This window comes from Rhinichthys klamathensis, unplaced genomic scaffold (assembly GCF_029890125.1).
Source record: "Rhinichthys klamathensis goyatoka isolate OS25496 unplaced genomic scaffold, OSU_Roscu_1.1 h1tg000198l_1, whole genome shotgun sequence".
Lineage (NCBI taxonomy): Eukaryota > Metazoa > Chordata > Actinopteri > Cypriniformes > Leuciscidae > Rhinichthys > Rhinichthys klamathensis.
The window spans coordinates 215,673-234,243 of record NW_026606724.1 but is presented as its reverse complement, the minus strand read 5'-3'; the positions used below and the strand labels follow the sequence as shown (position 1 = coordinate 234,243).

General features: G+C 34.9%; 1 protein-coding gene across 1 annotated transcript; it reads left to right on the top strand.

Annotated features, from left to right (window-relative positions):
• Position 1: 1 nt before the first annotated feature.
• Positions 2-13,632, top strand: preb (prolactin regulatory element binding). The gene is made up of 10 exons (XM_056263108.1): positions 2-157; positions 2,857-3,018; positions 4,166-4,358; positions 5,754-5,989; positions 6,065-6,145; positions 6,280-6,407; positions 10,339-10,512; positions 10,603-10,675; positions 12,569-12,728; positions 13,234-13,632. Exons 2-10 carry the CDS (start codon positions 2,884-2,886, stop codon positions 13,326-13,328), a joined length of 1,275 nt encoding a protein of 424 aa, XP_056119083.1. The 5' UTR covers positions 2-157; positions 2,857-2,883; the 3' UTR covers positions 13,329-13,632.
• The last annotated feature ends 4,939 nt before the right edge of the window (positions 13,633-18,571 follow it).

Genomic DNA, 18,571 nt, shown 5'->3' with positions numbered 1-18,571 from the left:
ATGTGACGCTGTGCTGACGTGTATCTAGGGAAACCGAGGAAGTAAATGGTGGTTCTTTGACAAATGTTGTGAGAGATCCAGGGGGAAGAGACAGTGGCATGTCCACTAAACACGGGAGTGACTGGAGTAAGAGACTGGAGTGCGTTGGCAGACTCAGGTGCGGTGACTTAGACCAACACTGACAGCTTTAACTGACATCTGCGAAGCGGCTCGAGCCGAGAGAGAGAGAGACTGAGAGAGATAGCGCACAAAGACAACAAACATACAGACATAAAACAGAGAGGAAGGGTTTAAAAGCTGAAACTGTCTCTCTAGTGTTCAGACGTGTAGGGTTTAACGTGTCTTGTTGATTGGAAATGCGACTGGTAAATTGAGCTAACGAGATTAAGGAGCAGATAAAGGGGCTGCAGTGAATAAAACCCAGAGATTCAGTGTTTATATTGTTAAATAACAACATACAGTGGTGTATGATCTCTGAGATGTGTTCATAAGTCTCTCTTATGCTGTTCATTGCTGTTGTGGAGCACCTTTAACTCTGAAAACTAATATAGGCTATCACATATTTGTTGTAATGGAAGGAAATCTGTCTATCAAATGATACACTATACATTCATAAAAAGTTCTGATCAAGTTTAGAAACAAAATTGTATTAATTACTTTATTATTATATACATGAATAGAAACAATAACTGGGTACCTAGCAGGATGGAAATACAGAGCTGAAGTAGGCCAAGAACAATCATCTTAGCTCATTAATCTTAATGTTTTTAAATGTCTTTTGAAATTTGAGACTCATTTCTGAACTTTTATCAAACATATTGGAATATGTTACATGTTACATGCCATCTTATAACAAAACCTCACAACATTCACTAAATCCATTGCTAATACTGTGATGATGATCTGTTTTCCCACCTAAATGATGTCACTTCCTGGAATATAGTTGTATTGACCTGGCTTTAGTTTGTTGAAGGGATATTATACAGATTAAGGTTATGTTCATTCATCGCAAAGGGTTGAATTGAGCGCATTGCTTTGTGAGATACAGTTTTCCATGCATTGTGCTGATTTATACGGCTTATTTAGGGAAATAGATGCATACAGTATAGTTACAGCATACACACTCCTTTCAGAAAGAGAATGGACAGGGATATTGATGAATACTGATACCAATTAAAACTGGAGATGCACCGATGTATCGACCAATAATCTGTATCGGCCGATAAAAGCAAGTATTCTTTATAAATAGCCGATGATCAGAGTCGATTATATCCTGTCAATCAAAAGGGGGTGGAAAAATGTGTTAAGACTGCAACTCCCAATTTAGGACAAATTAATGTGACAATAACACGTTAACAGTTAAAAATAGCTTGATAAAAGCAGTGTATTTGACCCCGGTCAGGTTCGCTGTGTTTCCCGACACCAAACATTATTTGTAGCACCTCCCATCAAGTTATCGCAAAGAGCTTTGTGCTCCATTACTTCTGATAAGAAACAAGTCTCAGCTTTCCAATTCTGTCCATTTTATCAAGAAATTCATACAATAAATGGCATTTTGGCAGTCTTTTCTTCCACTTTAAGACAAGTTATAGCATGAAAAAACATGCATTAAAAGATCAAAAAATATGTTGAAAAATACAGTACAACTTACTGAAACCTATCATGTCTTGTAGTCGCTCAATCAGTGTTTCAACCGAGAAAGACGTTAATATTTACTGTTAATTATATATGCATGTTAGAATAAATTTGCCTTGAAGACAGGCGTTTATGATGCATACAAACATTTCAGTTTTTATTTAATATGATTATTACTAGGGGTGTAACAATGTATCATGTCACAATATATCGCAATACAAAAATGCAACAATATGTATCGTGGATAGTGATAATATGTGTATAATTCACCCAAAACAAAAATTTCAGAGTTTAAGTGTCAGTACTACATTAAACTACTGTATAATGTTGAATGTGATATATAATAATGCAATGGGGGAATATTTGTGGGTCCTCCTGATAATGCCAAATGCCATTAAAAAGTGGCCTACATTATTTTAAATATATCTAGCATATTTGTCTAAAATAATTCTGTATTTTCAGCTTCATAATCTTGAATATTTATTTATTCTGGTGTCACTATCGTTCTGTGCTTTGGGTTATCAGCAACAAGTCCAAGACTATTCATTTACACACACAATGTAATGTCAAATTTATAATTTAAATCAACAGTACATTTTTTGTTACATCTTTTATCATATGTCTTGGAGTATCGCAATAATATCGTATCATGAGTTCAGTATCGTGATATGTATCGAATCGTGACATGAGGGTGTCGTTACACCCCTAATTATTACATGTGAAAATAAAAAGCTATTGAATATAATAGTTTGAGCTCTGTTGTTAATTGTAACCTCTAATATTAGTAATGTACCACATGAGAGGGTTTCTGGATAGTTTTTTTCCTTAAGAAAATCAAACTATCGGTATCAGCGGATATCTGAATAGTGCTGGAGATATTTAGTATCGGTGCGTCTCTAATTAAAACCATAATGTTTTGTTTGAAACATTTTAATTAGAGAAAGAAGAAGTGGAAACACCTGGAATATTTCCCATTAAAAATAAATGTCAATAGCAAAAAGGTCAGCATTAACTCAAACCACACTTATGTTCACTTAATTTAGGCTAAAACGTACTAATATATGATATCATCTGTTGAAATTTTGTTTAATAGTTGATCCAGTATATCAAGAGATGTATGATGAGGACATGACGAATCAACAATCATCTGCGGTTCTCTTTCACTTTGCTTGTGAATTGGTTTTGTGGAGTTGTATGTAACGATCAGTAATTTACTTTCAGACCGGAGTCCAGAGATCACAGAGCATCATGGGTAAACGCAGAGCTCCTGAGCTGTACAGAGCGCCCTTCCCTCTCTATACTGTTAACATCGACCCGAAGACCGGACTGATCCTCACAGCTGGAGGAGGAGGCGCGTCCAAGACCGGGATCAAGAATGGAGTGGTACTGTCTTTAACAAACCATAAACACGATCAAAACGTTTCTGAAGAACCTGTTGCACACAATCTACAGCATTCAATCGTCTGATTGATAGTTTAGACTTTATTTAACAAGTAAAGGGCTAATTATAATTATGTAATTATATAATTCTGGACTAAAGCAACTTAGGTTTACTTGATTATCCTTACATATTTTTACTTGCATATTTTTGTATTTTTTTTTTATAAAATCATGTTCAAATGTGAGTATCAAATATGATCATCAGGCTTTTGAGGAAGGTTTATTAGTTCATTTCTCAATCATGCATTGCATTGCATTATATGTTTGAAACTACAGAGCTTTGATCATAAAGCGTTTAAATATAATCTTACTAAGACATTATTGATAGAGTGACAACTGATATTTATGTAAGTATTCGCTGTACACTGTTATGAAGATCTCATTGATTTACATTACAAGCTTTTTGGTCATATAAATATCAGCATCTGAACCAAATTACATGTGTATATCTTATTCTTTTATATTATATTTAGGGCTGTCAAATGATTAATCGTGATTAATCACATCCAAAATAAAAGTTTTTTTTACATAATATATGTGGGTGCACTGTGTATAATTATTTTGTATATATATAAATACACACACATGCATGTATATTTAAGAAAAAAATATTATTTATATATAAAATATTTATATTTATATATAATATAAATTATATATAAATCTATATACAGTATATACATGAAAATATTTCTTAAATATATACAAGCATGTGTGTGTATTTATATATATATAAAATAATTATACACAGTGCACCCACATATATTATGTAAAAAAAACTTTTATTTTGGATGTGATTAATCACGATTAATCATTTGACAGCCCTAATTATATTATATCAGCTATAAAAGCCTGGTATAATATCAAATATGATACTCAACAAAACACATGAAAACTTTATTTATTTAAGGATATATAAGGTATTATTATAAGGGTACAAAGTAGAATTAGGTGCTTTTACAATTACCTTGTTTTATTGATTTCTTTTTAGGGAAAAAATTGTCTTTGGCTTCAAATATTCATAATGATTCTTTATTGAGAAGCTCCACTGTTTGGTTCGTTGGTGTTTAGTGTTGCCATTTCATCGCAGCACTTCCTGAGTCTGGAGCTGGTCGGTGGTGTGCACAGCGCCACCTTGCTGCACACTCACGAAACAGACACGCGAGCCACCATGAACATGTGTCTGGGTGGGGATGTGATCGCGGCGGGACAGGATGGCAGCTGTAGCCTGATGAAGTTCAGTCATCATCTGGCCAAACAGGCTAAACCTGCTGCTAAAGATGGTCAGTAGAGGCCAAATCTACACATTCATGAGTTAATATGGACCCTTTTCACATTCAGGGATTCTCGGAAGTCATCATAGTCCAAACTACAACAAATATACTTGTTTCATTCCCATTTGACCCAATATCACAAGAAATCCACAGTGGCATTTCTATGACCTTTCTAAAAGAGGGGAAAAATTATGGTGAGTTTGATTACGGTAGTCAGAAGAGAGAAAGAGACAAATTTGCCATCAGCCGTTGCATTAGAAACACACACACAGCAGCGTTAAGATCAGCATGAAACGATTGTGATCGATTTTTCTTCCCTATTGTGGCGTGTATCCGAGTGAAACAGCGTCCGTATTTTAATTTCAAGGCAATAAAACACAAAGTATATTGTTGTAAATGTCCTTTTTTTAATGAACATGTACAGTACGTGTCAAAAGTTTGGATACATTTGTTTTTTAACGTTTTTAAAAGTCTCTCTTCTGTTCACCAAGGATGCAATTAATTTAATTAAAACACAGGAAACCATATTGTGAAATATTATTACAATTTAAAATAATAGTTTTCTAATTTAATACATTCAAAATGTCATTTATTCCAGTGATCCAGTCTTAAATGTCACACGATCCTTCAGAAATCATTCTAATATGAAGATTTGCTGCTCAACAAATTATTATTATTATTGACAGTTAACATTAAAATGTTGGTGGAAATGGTGATACTTTTTTCAGGATTTTTTGATGAATAGAAAGTTCAATGAACAGCATTTATTACATTTATTTATTAAATGTTTAAATATAAATCTTTTGTAACATTATAAATGTCTTCTCTGTCACTTTTGACCTATATTTGATCCATACTTGATGAATAAAAGTATTAATTTAATTTTTTTTTTTTTTTAAATCTTACCACAAATGTTTGAATAGTATCATTGTTTCCACAAAAAAAAAAAAAAATGAAGCAGCACAACTGTTTTCAACATTGATAATAATCAGAAATGTTTCTTGAGCAGCAAATCATCATATTAGAGTGATTTCTGAAGGATCATGTGACACTGAAGACTGGAGTAATGATGCTGAAAATACTTTGATCACAGGAATAAATTACAGTTTACAATATATTCACACAAAAACAGTTTTTTAAATTTGTAATAATATTTCACAATTTTACAGTATTTTGAATAAAAAAATGCAGCCTTGGTGAGCAGAATAAACTTCTTTCAAAAACATAACAAATTTTTTTTCCCAAACTTTTGACAGGTACTTTAAAAAAAAATCTTTACAATGTTAATAACTTCGTCTCGTCTGTAACAAAGTCTGTGAAAATGGTTCATAGTCATGTATACCCATTTTCATGTTTCTAATATATATATAAAAAAATAGGTTTTACCATTGCGCTTGTTAACAGGAGCGGGAGATAAAGGTTCAGCGAGGAAGAGAGGCGGGAAAGGCCAGAGCGCAGATGGAGGAGGAGGAGACGTACCCCAGATGAAGCAGGACTCTCCTCAGGTCTCAGTGGAGGATGTTGGTGTCGTCCAGGGAGACCTCAGCCCACAGGACCCCTGCGTGAAGTGTGTGCGCTTCAGTGCTGACCTCACTCTTCTGCTGAGCGGAGGGGCCGACGGCTGCGTCAGGGTGTGGGAGGTGAGCTTTCCCATCAGGCTGTGCACTTTCTTCCCAAGCACTGTCCTTGTCTCAACACGTTTCCTCTCTTTGCAGTTCCCCTCTTTGAAGGAGAAGTTTAACTTCAAAGCCCACAATGATGAACTGGAGGATATAGACATCAGTCATGATAAAAAGGTAGCTTTTGTGTTCAGTGAAGATTTTCATTAAATCAGTTAAGAGCTGCTTCTCTATTGTGAATATTGTGCTGATGTTGGCGGTTGTCTTCAAATGTGGTTTGTCCAATTATTATGTTCTCTTTCCTAATGTAGCACATTGTAACGGTTGGCCGTGATTTCGCGTGCAGCGTGTGGAGCGGCGATCAGCTGGCCGTGGGTTTGTGTTGGCATGAAAGCATGCCTCAGATCACAGAGAAGACGTACCGCTACAAGGCATGCAGGCGAGTTGAGCACACTTCCTGACAGATGCCACTTTACACGAACAGGCTAAAAAATAGGGCTTGAGTCATTCTGGGCTAACTGGAGTGCTTGGCAAAAACCGGCATCATATGATCTAGGGCTGATTCCTTGATTCAATTTGAGGACTCTATTTAGAAAATCCTTGATTGCAATTTCACCGTGTCGAGTAACTGGAAAAATACTCATAAATAGATCGTTTTCTAAGCATGCACGACATATTAAACCAATATAAAATCCATACTGTAGCATAGTGCTATTATTAATTCAGACAATTTAATATATATATTAGGGCTGGGTATTGACACAAATTTCACAATTCGATTTCGATTCGATTCAATATGGATTATTTTGGATATCGGGTACAATACATGGCAAATTTTCTCAAGGAAAACAAATCTCTTAACTAATGCTGTAAACTACCGTAATTCCTCAAATAAAGGCCGGGGCCTTTATTTACCTGAACTGCAGATGGTAGCCGGCTTTTATTTGAAGCAGGCTTTTATTAGAGGCAGGCCTTTATTTCTAATTCGCGATCCCCGCTCGCTAGAGGTCTGCACGGGCTTTAAACTGAAGCCCGAACCCGGCCCGTACCCGCGATCATTTAACCCGACCCGACCCGACCCGACAATTACATTTACATATTAAGCCCGAACCCGACCCGAACCCGAGGTCCATTCTGTTTCTCACAGCAATACCATTTTTGCAATATGCTATGTTGTAATGATTGCTTGACTGACATATTAAACAAATACATGTAGGCGCAGCGGCCCTATCAGCAGGCAGCACAGCAGTAAGAGAAAAAACTTACCAAGTAATTTTTTGCTTTATCAGACTCATGGTTTGCTTGTTGTCGTCGGCTGTCTGTATTGTGACTGAAATAGCGCGCGAGAGCGGTAGCACATGCGCAAAACAGTTTTGTGATATAAATGATATGATAAAATAAAACAAATAATTAAAAATATTATATTCATATATCATTATATTTGAGAGAGAGAGCCTGTATGCACATATTGCACATCTGCGGACGTAGCCTATACTTTCTCTCTCGCGCGTGCCGGTCACCACAACACAGCAAGCAGGCAAAGCACACGGCACGCAAACTATATAGCCTATTTCGTTTTTCTTAGTTAAACCCGAACCCGACCCGAACCCGAGGCTGTTCATTAACATTAACCCGAACCCGACCCGAAACCCGCACATTTTTCGGGACCCGTCGGGCTCGGGTCGGGTAGCAGACCTCTACCGCTCGCCCGCCAGCCAAGTTTCCATGGTGACGCGTCATGCTTGGCACGTGTTCACCACAGCCAAAATAGCGCTATATGACAGATGTAGCGCTTTTATATCTAAATATTAACAAACTTGCTTACCATGTCATCAACTATCTTCTATTCTGACTCTCAAATCCGTGTAAGTGAGTTTGTTTTGTCGTTTAAAACCCTTTATAAATGATCTTGATCTGTAACGTGAGATGGGCACCGCAGTTCAGAGATTCCTGTCTGTTGGATTTGTTACGTTACAGCGCGTGAATTCTTCAGTTTCTCCCGAAATACATGAAAGTAAGTGGCCGGTGAACTGGGAGAAGAATAGAGTAAACTTTATAGTTACTTACACACTGTGTATCTGATATGAATAAAACACGTCGCCAAATATATATGAATGGATTGTTATTGCTGCTTCCATAGACACCATTGTGTATTTTACAAACTATAAATTTATTGTTTTGCTATAAATCATATCTATTTAAATGTCTGAAACCTAAAATAAACATGTGGTTAAAAACACTGAATAGTTGTGATATGACAACCGCTGAGCGCGTCCGTCTTTGAGTGTACACTATTTTTTCCCCGGCCTTAATTTGAGACCGGCCTTTATTTGTCCGCGTTGACCACGCCCCCGGCCACTATCAGAGGCCCAGCGTTTATTTGAATACCGGTCTTTATTTGAGGAATTACGGTACTATAATATTGAAGGTAAAAATGAACTGATTTGTAGCTATACAAACACTTAAATTACACTTTTATTTATTTTTATAATAATAAAGTTATATGAAATATAAACATTTAAATGGTGGCTGTCATAAAAACTTGCCAGATTTATTCAAACATGCTTTAAATATCGAAGAACATTAAAAATGATAATGAATATGTAATATGGTGCATATATTTAGCAAAATGCTCCTCTTTAGAGTTAATTTTTCTAGCTGACTAACGAGTTTATGGTCACATGGTTTTTCTGAGGTAAATGTGACGTTACATTGTTTACAAGTTGTTTTACTGACGTCTTTCCACGGTTGAAACACTGATTGAGCGATTCCATGTGACATGATACGGATTTCGGTAAGTTGTACTCTATCTTTTAACACACTTTCAGACGTTCATTCATGTTTATTTCACGCTGTAACTGGCATTATTAAGGCAGAAGAGGAGATCATGTGCTTCTCTTGAGCTGAGCTGAGCCAGAGCGATCTCACGCCACAGCGCCAAAACGCTATTTATGTTTTTGAATTTCGTAATAAAATGGACGTAATTTGAGACTTTATTTAGTATCAATAGTAACAAAGCACAAAGATTATTGCGATTTATTGGATGGGATGAGCGTTACAATGTTCCATTCATTCATCAAATGAAAACAGGATGACTAATGGATTCTTGAGATTTAAGAATCGATATCGGTTCGTAAAAATGAGAATCGATTAATATCGAGAAATCGATATTTTTTACCCAGCCCTAATATATATACACTACCGTTCAAAAGTTTGGGGATTTTAAATACTTTTAAAAGAATTCTCTTCTGCTAACCATGGCTGCGCTTATTTGATGATGAAAATACAACAAAAATCAGTTATAGTATTAAATATTATTCCAGTGTAAATCAGCTGTTTTCTGTGTGAATATATAGTAAAGTGTAATTTATTCCTGTGATCAAAGCTGAATTTTCAGCATCACCAGTGTCAGTGTCTTCAGTGTCAAATGATCCTTCACAAATCAGTATAATATGAGGATTTGATGCTCAAGAAACATTTATTATTATTATCAATGTTGAAACAGTTGTTGGTCTGTCAGTTGTACAGTTTTTTTTTTTTTTTTTAGGATTCTTTGATGAATAGGAAGTTCAAAAGAACAGCATTTGTTTGAAATAGAATCTTTTGTAACATTATAAATGTCTTTACTGTCACTTTCGATCAAATTAAGTATTGATTTCTTTCCTCCAAAAAATAAAAATAAAATTCTCACTGACCCCAAACTTTTGAACGGTAGTGTATATATATGCGCTTTAATTATTTGCGTGCCCACATATTCCTGTTCAAAAAATTACAATGGCTGAAGCATTTCTATCGTAAAGTGGCCAAATATTAAACATTTGAATTAAATGTCGTCTTGCCAATATTAAACAAGGATTTGATCTCGTATGTTAAACAACAACAACAATCCCCAGCCGTCGTGCCCTTTGCAGGCAATTATTATAATACATAATGTACATGATTGTGTATTATATGAATTTTAACAGTGTTGATCTATAAAACCATATGATTACTTGCTTTTGATACTTTATTTGAATAAAATACCATTGCCTCATTGTTATTATAAATGTATTTTAAGTCATTTTAAAGGCTTAGGTCTATTTTCATATGGTTCATTTTCACCGATTAATCTTCAAAATAATCGACCGATTTACTCGATTACAAAAATAATCATTAGTGGCAGTCCTAGATCATATACTCCTGGATATTGGCTCATTTTGAGTCGGTTCAACCAGTTCACTAAATCACAAGTCACTAGTGCTGTAGAAAAAAGTAATGTGATACCAAAGTGTGTACCCTATTCGTGGAAAGGGCCGGCTAGTAACAAACAAGAGGCTGTCAGATGTGCTGATGTTTTGTCATTGTGTTTTTGCTCACTTGCTTAAAAACAGGTTTGCAAAAGTAGAGGACCAGAAAGACGCTTTAAGACTCTATACGATCCAAATCCCTCACAAACGGGAGCGCAAACCCCCACAATGCTACATCACCAAATGGGACGGTCGCGCCTTCCTGCCGCTGCTCACGAAGCCTTGTGGAAATGAAGTTATATCTTGTCTTGCAGTGAGGTAGAGGGAATATCTCTGTATATCTTATGCAGTAATCAGTGTTATGGTGAATTGTCATGTGTTTCATGGTTGTGTGTTATTCCTCCTCAGTGACTCGGGAACATTTCTTGGTCTTGGAACGGTGACGGGTTCTGTGGGCATCTATATAGCGTTTTCCCTGCAGGTACAAACAGCAGAATCATGCGCCGTTTCACCAATCACTTACACACATTGGGTCTCATTCATGAAACACGAGCAGAACGAATTTTTGTGTAAATCGTGTGTAAAGTGGTTCTGGCGTAAATTTTCGGATTCATTAAAATGTTCGTATTTTCCAAATGTTAGTTGGTACACAAGAAATCTCCACCTGCTCCCAGCCACGTGTAAATAGTGCGCTTAACACCCGAACGTTTTGCTCATTAATAAGGCTGCATTTTAGTTCACCTTAATCGGGTACATATTTGCACAGCATTTTGAAAAAATATTATATATAGTAATTACATACGGTTTTTCTTATTATGAGAGCCAGTAATAGCATCTGCGATGGTGGTCCTTCTCCAGTTTGAATACTATTTTTCCGAAGTGAACTAATTCGTTTTTTTGCTCTCAAGCTTAATGTCGAACCATTTTCTTCTCACTTCTGGGAATGTTCGATTAACAGATGAAACTCCATTAACTGCATCTGTAATATGCTGCCAAGCTTCCTTTTTTTTTAGGACCCGATACGCCACTATGTAGGCTTGAAAATAAAATTTGGCGTTTTGAATGAACTTCTGATAATAAAACTTTTTTTTTTTATAGAAATAGATTTTTTTTTTTTTTTTAAAGAAATAGAAAATTTAAATTCGCATTCATGTCATAATATGATGCCCATATATAGTTGTCAGTCGGATTTAATGGGTGGGATTTATGGTAATTGAGAATGAGCGTGCAGGCGCATCCCATTTACGACTGATTGGAATTCATTAACACACACATTTCACTATCACATCCGACGTTTACGAAGTATTTGTGAATCAGGAGAAGAGTTTTCGGGAAGGTCTCTTTACGCGCAAATCACTCGCATATTTACTCGTATATTTACGAATGTTTCATGAATGAGACCCATTCACTGTGTTCCTAAACCTATTCAGCTGCTTTCATAGGAATTCAATATAGGCATACTTGTGCTGTTCTTTAAATAAAGTTTTATTAAAACTTGATGACTGTAGAAATCATTCTAATATGATGATTTGATGCTCAAGAAACATTACTGATTATTATCAGTTGAAAACAGTTGTGCTGCTTCATATTTTTGTGTGATGCATATTGCATATTTATCAGGAATATTGTAGTTAACTAAAACTAAAACCTTAAAAAAAATTAAATAAACATTAACTAAAATAAAAATAATATATATATATATATATTTATTTCAGCTAGGTGACGAGGCAACATTTCTCATTTTTATTTAATTTAACTTGATGTATTAAAATAACCACATCTAAAACTGAAAATAAAAGTGATGATGACTATATAGACATATTTAACAAAAAACTACATTAAAGTAAAAACACATTAAAATGACTAAAACAAATATGAAAACAGAAAATATAAAAATAAAAACTAGGTCAAAATATTTAAAAAAATATATAATAGTATCTGAATGATACTAAAATAACTGATCAGGATTCTTTGATGAATAGAAATGTTAAAAATCAGCATTTATGTATTATTTATTTGAAATATAAATATTTAACAACATTATAAAAGTCATTTTTGGTCAATTTAATGTGTCCTTGCTGTATAAAAGTATTATATATCTTTAAAAAAAACTCAAACTTTTGAACAGTAGTGTAGATAAGAACATCTATTTCTTAAATGGACTGTTGTACTCAATATTAGTGTATAATTATAACCCGAGTATCTTAGCACTTTTAGCATGATGCACTTCAGCTCGTATGAGATGACCCCTCTGTTAGGATGCTCGTTTAGTAGTTCTCTGCCTATTTACACAGTAGACAACAAGGCAGCTCACTAGGCCTCGACCCAGAGCCAGTATATCCGCACTGACCCTCTCTTCTGATTCTCCCTCCAGAAATTGTACTTCATCCAGGAATCTCATGGCATCGTTGTCACAGACCTGGCGTTCTTACCTGACGCTCCTAAAAGTAAAGCCATAAAGGGTGATAATGAAGTGGTGATGTTGAGCGTAGCTGTCGACAGCCGCTGTCAGATACATGCGCTGTCCAACCGGAGTAAGTATGGCATGATCGCACTTAAAGTTGCACAGAAGTACTGCATGAATCAGATGGCACGAGAGATCTTGCTATTATCGTCCAGCTCTTTAGATAAAGTTGCTTATATAAGGATGTCCAGCTTTATATGCATAAATACAGTATACCTGTGTACGGTGATGTATATAGTATATAGTAAATCTCACCTGCTCAATTGATTGTATTGTCACAAAATCGCCCCGCTCTGATCTGCTAAATGCAACTAAAAGGCTGAAGAGTGTGTGTGTGTATTGTGTAGAGCACTATACAATCTAACTTGACTTGATTATATTCGTAATTTTTACACCGCTCTCAATTTTAATTGGTCAATCGAGCCATTGGTATTTTGTATGGCATTTAATTGTTTTTAATATACTCATTTTGCAGTCTTTTTTCCATATCGACCTAAGTTAGAACAACTTCTTGTTTTTGTACACTGTTAAATCAGGCCGTGTTGGTGTGTGAATAACGCTGTTGTGTTTCTCAGGATCGTTCCCGCTGTGGCTGGTGCTGTTCCTCTGTGGTCTGATGGTGGTCGGACTCATTCTGCTCCTGCAGGCTCTCTTCCCAGGATTCATTTAGTGTTGCATAGGAACATTTCACATGCTAAAATGACTCTCAAACAAACCTGGATCTATGAAATTGTTCTAATCAATTGGAAATAATAATGACTGTGTTTAGCATCATGTTTAAACTGAAGCATCGTCTCTGGAGTGTGAATTTGACCTTCTTATGAATCAGACTTGATGAAGAATTTGGGCATTACCTGAAGATTGAGGGGGGGAAAAAAAGGATCATTCAGGATAATTGAGAAACTGGTTGGAAACAGGACTGGGACGTCTCCTGTTCCACCATGTGTCAAGAATGCCTTTTAATGTAATAGAGAGAAAGAAAAGATATATGTATGCAGGGGAAATTCATCAGTGAATTTTTTTTAAATATTTAAAACAATGTAAAAATATAAATATACATCTGAAAACATATGCTGTTGCCAGCTCTGTCCAATTATTTGTTGTAATGACCCTACAATTTCCATTAAACCATCAAAATATGAGGAAAATAATATATAATTTATTTAAAATATGAGGGAAGAACAAAGCACTAAACCTGGTTAAGGTATTTATCTGACAAAACTATTTTGCAAAAAAAAAAACAAGGGCAAACTACAGCTGCAGGTTTTATTTTACTATGAAAAAAATGCATAGAAACAAGAAGCTCACAGGAAAAAGCATACATGGACCACATCATATTCAGTTATTAATATTTCGTTGGTTCTCTCTTATTTTGCACTTGTTCATAATCTCTTGGTATGACAGCCTGGCCAAAAATGATGTCAGCAGAATTTAATTTAATTAAGACTCCAAGCACAACTATGCAATATGCTTATAAAACACATTTTTAATAATACTTGAATAAGAGGTGAAGATTTTCCAAGGCCAGATATCAATGTTGTCCTGTATGACAAACAGTATGAGCTCATTTAGATGTGAAGGGACTGGTGTTATTCTTCACTCCACTAGGGGACGCCATGGCATCTTATTTAGAGCAGTTCTCCAATGCTTTTGCTTCAGGACTTTAAGCAGTGAGCCTACAACAGAAATGAATATTGGACTAAAATAAAGTAAAGTGTCCCTAAAATCACACATTGATATGTAATTAATACAATAAAATGCTTTGATAGTCAACAAAAATATATTTTGGAAGTCGATAAGCCTATTTGTTTATTTGATCCTATATGCACAATTTGAGTTGCAGTGCATTAGTTGTATTTAAGGATATTTTTTCCCTGTTGTCTGCAGTGCCGTCAGTGTTCAGTAAGTTTGACCCTTGTGAAACAGAAGTGTGCTCTATTGTATTAAATGTCCACTTGTATGTACACATTTTAAAAGTATATTTTTACCAAACTGAACTTGCAGATAATAGTAGCCTAGTGTCCTTAAAGAGAGTTACACTTACACTTAAAGAGAGTACACTTCCATAACACTCAAGTACACTTAATAATATATTAGTATAATAATAGTTTTTGGTAATAATGGTATTGTTATATTATTAAAATAACAAGTTGTGTTTATATAGTTGAGGTGTGAGGAAGCTTTCTGACCCCACCCCCGACTCGCTTCTGCCGTTTGCAACTTCAAACTATCCTCCTCCGTGTGTGTTGGGCCGATAAACACTGTTACCGTCTCCAGTTGATTTAAACTTCCTAATTATTACAGTGGAAATGAGTATTCAAACAATGAAACTATTATCTTATTGCTATTTCATGGTTTGTGCAGCTCAACAACCGTTTGCTGATCATCACTGTGTTCTCAGGAAGTCATCATCAACAGGAAGTCATGGCTTGTCACTTGAATGGGTAAATTAAGTATATAAATGGGAATATATTTCAGTTCGATTTTCACTCATTGGAAATGTAGAAACACATGACGCTTCGCTTTGCATGACAGGGAACATTTGGACCTGAAACAAAAAGAAAAACTCAACAAATGAAGGTAAAAGAGACAGGAGAAACAAAACGAGGGACAAATTGATTGCAATCACAAGAACTGAGTCAGCACATAAACATTTCAATAACAGGGACAGGGAGTAAACGGGTGCGTCTTTAATTGAGTTTTAAACTTGGGAAGAGATGGGATTTCACAGAGATGTTGGGAGAGGGAATTCCAGCCTCTAAAGGTCGTCGCCCTGCTGAACGCACCACCCAAGAGGAACTTGGCAAACATTGAGAAATGCATCGGAGGACTAAAGATGAAGCACATCAGAGAAACTGCGGCATTAGACCATAAAGGGCACGAATTTTGCATTTGCGAGAATCAACCTGGTGCCAGTCTGAGTAGCCTATGGGATTGATGTGTTTATTTTGTGTGCGTTAGCGGAACATGAGCGAAATCTTTTTCTCCCGAACGTGAAACTCCTGAACATATGGAAGCAAATTTCTGCCACATTAGAAAACAAAAACTCATAATCATGAGATAAGTTGAAATGATGACATACAAAGTTATATTTATGAGATGTAAAGTTGAAATTGACAACAACAAAAAAAATCTAAATTATGACATGTCATTTTTTTTATGGCAAAATGTAGAAATTATGACATACTAAGTCATATTTATGACATGAAAAGTCATAATTGAAAACAGTTAAAATTATGACTTGCTGATTCATATTTATGAGATGAAAAGTCGAAATTTCGACAGTCATTATGACATAAAAAGTCATAATTTTTTTTTTATTATTATGAAAAAAGTTGAAATTATGGGATGAAGTCGAAATTATAAGATACTAAGTCAAATATTAGATGAAAAGTTGAAATTGTGACAAAAAGTTGAAATTATGACATACTAAGTCATACTTTTTTTAATTCTTTATTATGAAAAAAGTTGCAATTATGACATATTAGAAATGCTGGTTCCACTTTATTTCGACGGCCCACTTTAGACATTCTACTGACTATAAGTAACTTTGCAACTACATGTCAACTAACTCTCAGAGTATTAGTAGACTGTTAGGTTAGGCTTCCGGTTATAGAATAAGTTACTTCTAGTCAGTAGAATGTGTGTTGAGGAGCATTATAATAAAGATATTAAGCAGTCGGTCTACTAATACTCTAGTAATGAGAGTTAGTTGACATGTAGTTGCAAAGTTACTTATAGTTAGTAGAATGTCTAAAGTGAACTATGTCATTGTGACGAGTCATAATTATGACATGAAAAGTTGACAAAAAGTTGAAATTATGAGATAATGTTGAAATTGTGACAGTCATAATTATGACTTTTTTAAGTCAATTTTGACTTTTCATATTGTGTGTAATAATTTATACTTTTTATTTCATATTTATGATTTACCAAAGCATGTTTTTTTTTCTAATGTGGTGTAAATGGACTTTAAGAACGCATGGATCTCTATTAAAATGCCTGTATTTTGCCTGTGAAGCTTCACCCAGCAAAGGTAAATGTGAGTGTACCCTTACAATCCAGGAAGCTGAGTTCTGGACCTATTGTAGCTTTTCTTGAAAACTTTTAATACTAAAGCAATATGAGCAATAAAAACAGTGATGCTTTCATCTAGTTACTCTTTTGTTCAAGTAATATATCAAATCCCACTGTTTCTCTCTCATCATTGTGGATTGCAGACCATTTTAAATGTTTAGTCCGGGTCGTCACCGGCCCACCGGTGGGCCCAAATCCATTACATTTTTAAAACAGTAATATCCTATACTAAACCTAAACTAATCTTGACAAACTATATATCATTTGAAAGCTTACAATCTCTAGTTTCCATATTTGGTGATTGATTTTCAAAATGAATTACAGAGGAGCCATAATTTATCAATTTGCAACTAGAATATTTTCATACTCCTAAGGCGTGTTTAGACCTTTATTTTGAAATAGTGATGAACATGAAAAATCATGAAAGAAGGGTAAAAACCAAAAAACCTCAGTTTGTTTTCATGCCAAGAGTTCAAAAGATAGCATCCATTCAATTATTTTAGAAAAAAAGGTCTGAATTTTTTTTAAATATAAAGAAAAAAATTATAGATTCGTGATGTGGCAGCAAGCTATAACGCACATACTTGTTCTTTTTGTGTTTCTTAGAGGTTGAATTCATATCAAAATCTGCCAAACTTCTCATACTACTTCTGAATAGGATGTCTACTTCATAAATTGTATGAAAATTGTGGAAATAATGGTTCATATCACTCAAAACACATATGGAAATGGAGGCGCCCTTATATGGGCAGTAATGGAGTCTGGTTGTGCCCTAGTGGAAGCGTTCGGTACTGCGCCCAAACAAAATCTCACTGAAAGCTCATTTTTTGAGATATCAACCTAAAATTTGAAACACAACTTGTTTAGATTTTTGACTTTGATTTTTTTTTTGCAGTTTTAGAGTCGCCCAGGTTTTGAAAATACATATTTTATATAAAATAAGAATAATTAAATTTTTTACATTGTACATTTTCATAAACTCAAACTTCTACAACTTTTTTTCTGTTTCACTTTCTCAATTTATTTCACTTCTACAAAAATCTGCTAAATGTCTTCTTTAAAACAAGACCAATCTTACGTCTATATTCCAAAGCATTCTTGAATTACAACCATTTAAGTTTGAAATGTGCATTTTCATGTATATTCAAAAAAAGGGGGGTGACACTTAAAGGGTTAAAGAGTCATTTTGTTGTGGGAACGGACATGATAACTGTTAGTGTTTGTCACTCTCAGTCCTTTATATATTTGTAAAGATTCCAACAGTTGTCCACATTCCCCGTTTAGTGCCAACATGGGAGAAAAGAGAAAAGGAAATTTCAATCGCCAGTTTATTAGCGGCCTTATAAAGAAAGGTGGATATGGAGCGGAAATAATACAGAATCCTTTCCAAGCTGAATACGCCACCATTTAAACTAGGACAGCATGAGATTGAAAGCCTCAAACCCTTTGGACACTGTTTACATGTTTTACAGCAGAGCCTTAAATATCTCAAGGTAAATAAGTCCTCTTATTGCCATCCAATTAAGCACTTTGTCTAAGTTTATATTTGCTGCTTAATGGTCTTTAAGTGAATGACTTACATTTGTGTTTGCTTTTTTCCTGTCACATAAAACATGACTGTGGCCCATATAACCATGAGCTGATTCACAGCAATGTTTCTCATTTTGATACACTCGCTGTGTTACAAAACCTAGCAAGGTTCCATAGGAAAATTGACATACAAAATATGTCAATATTTTTTTTCAATAACTTTTTAGTAGGCCTAAATGTTTTATTTTGATCGTTTTTTTTAAATTATTTAAATATTGTAATTTTTCATTTTTATATTTCCATTAA

Coding starts and splice junctions, on each gene's coding strand:
- preb (XM_056263108.1), top strand. CDS start 2,884: ATGGGTAAACGCAGAGCTCCTGAGCTGTACAGAGCGCCCTTCCCTCTC. Junction 5,990..6,064: donor GCTGCGTCAGGGTGTGGGAG/GTGAGCTTTCCC, acceptor CTCTCTTTGCAG/TTCCCCTCTTTGAAGGAGAA. Junction 6,408..10,338: donor TACCGCTACAAGGCATGCAG/GCGAGTTGAGCA, acceptor GCTTAAAAACAG/GTTTGCAAAAGTAGAGGACC.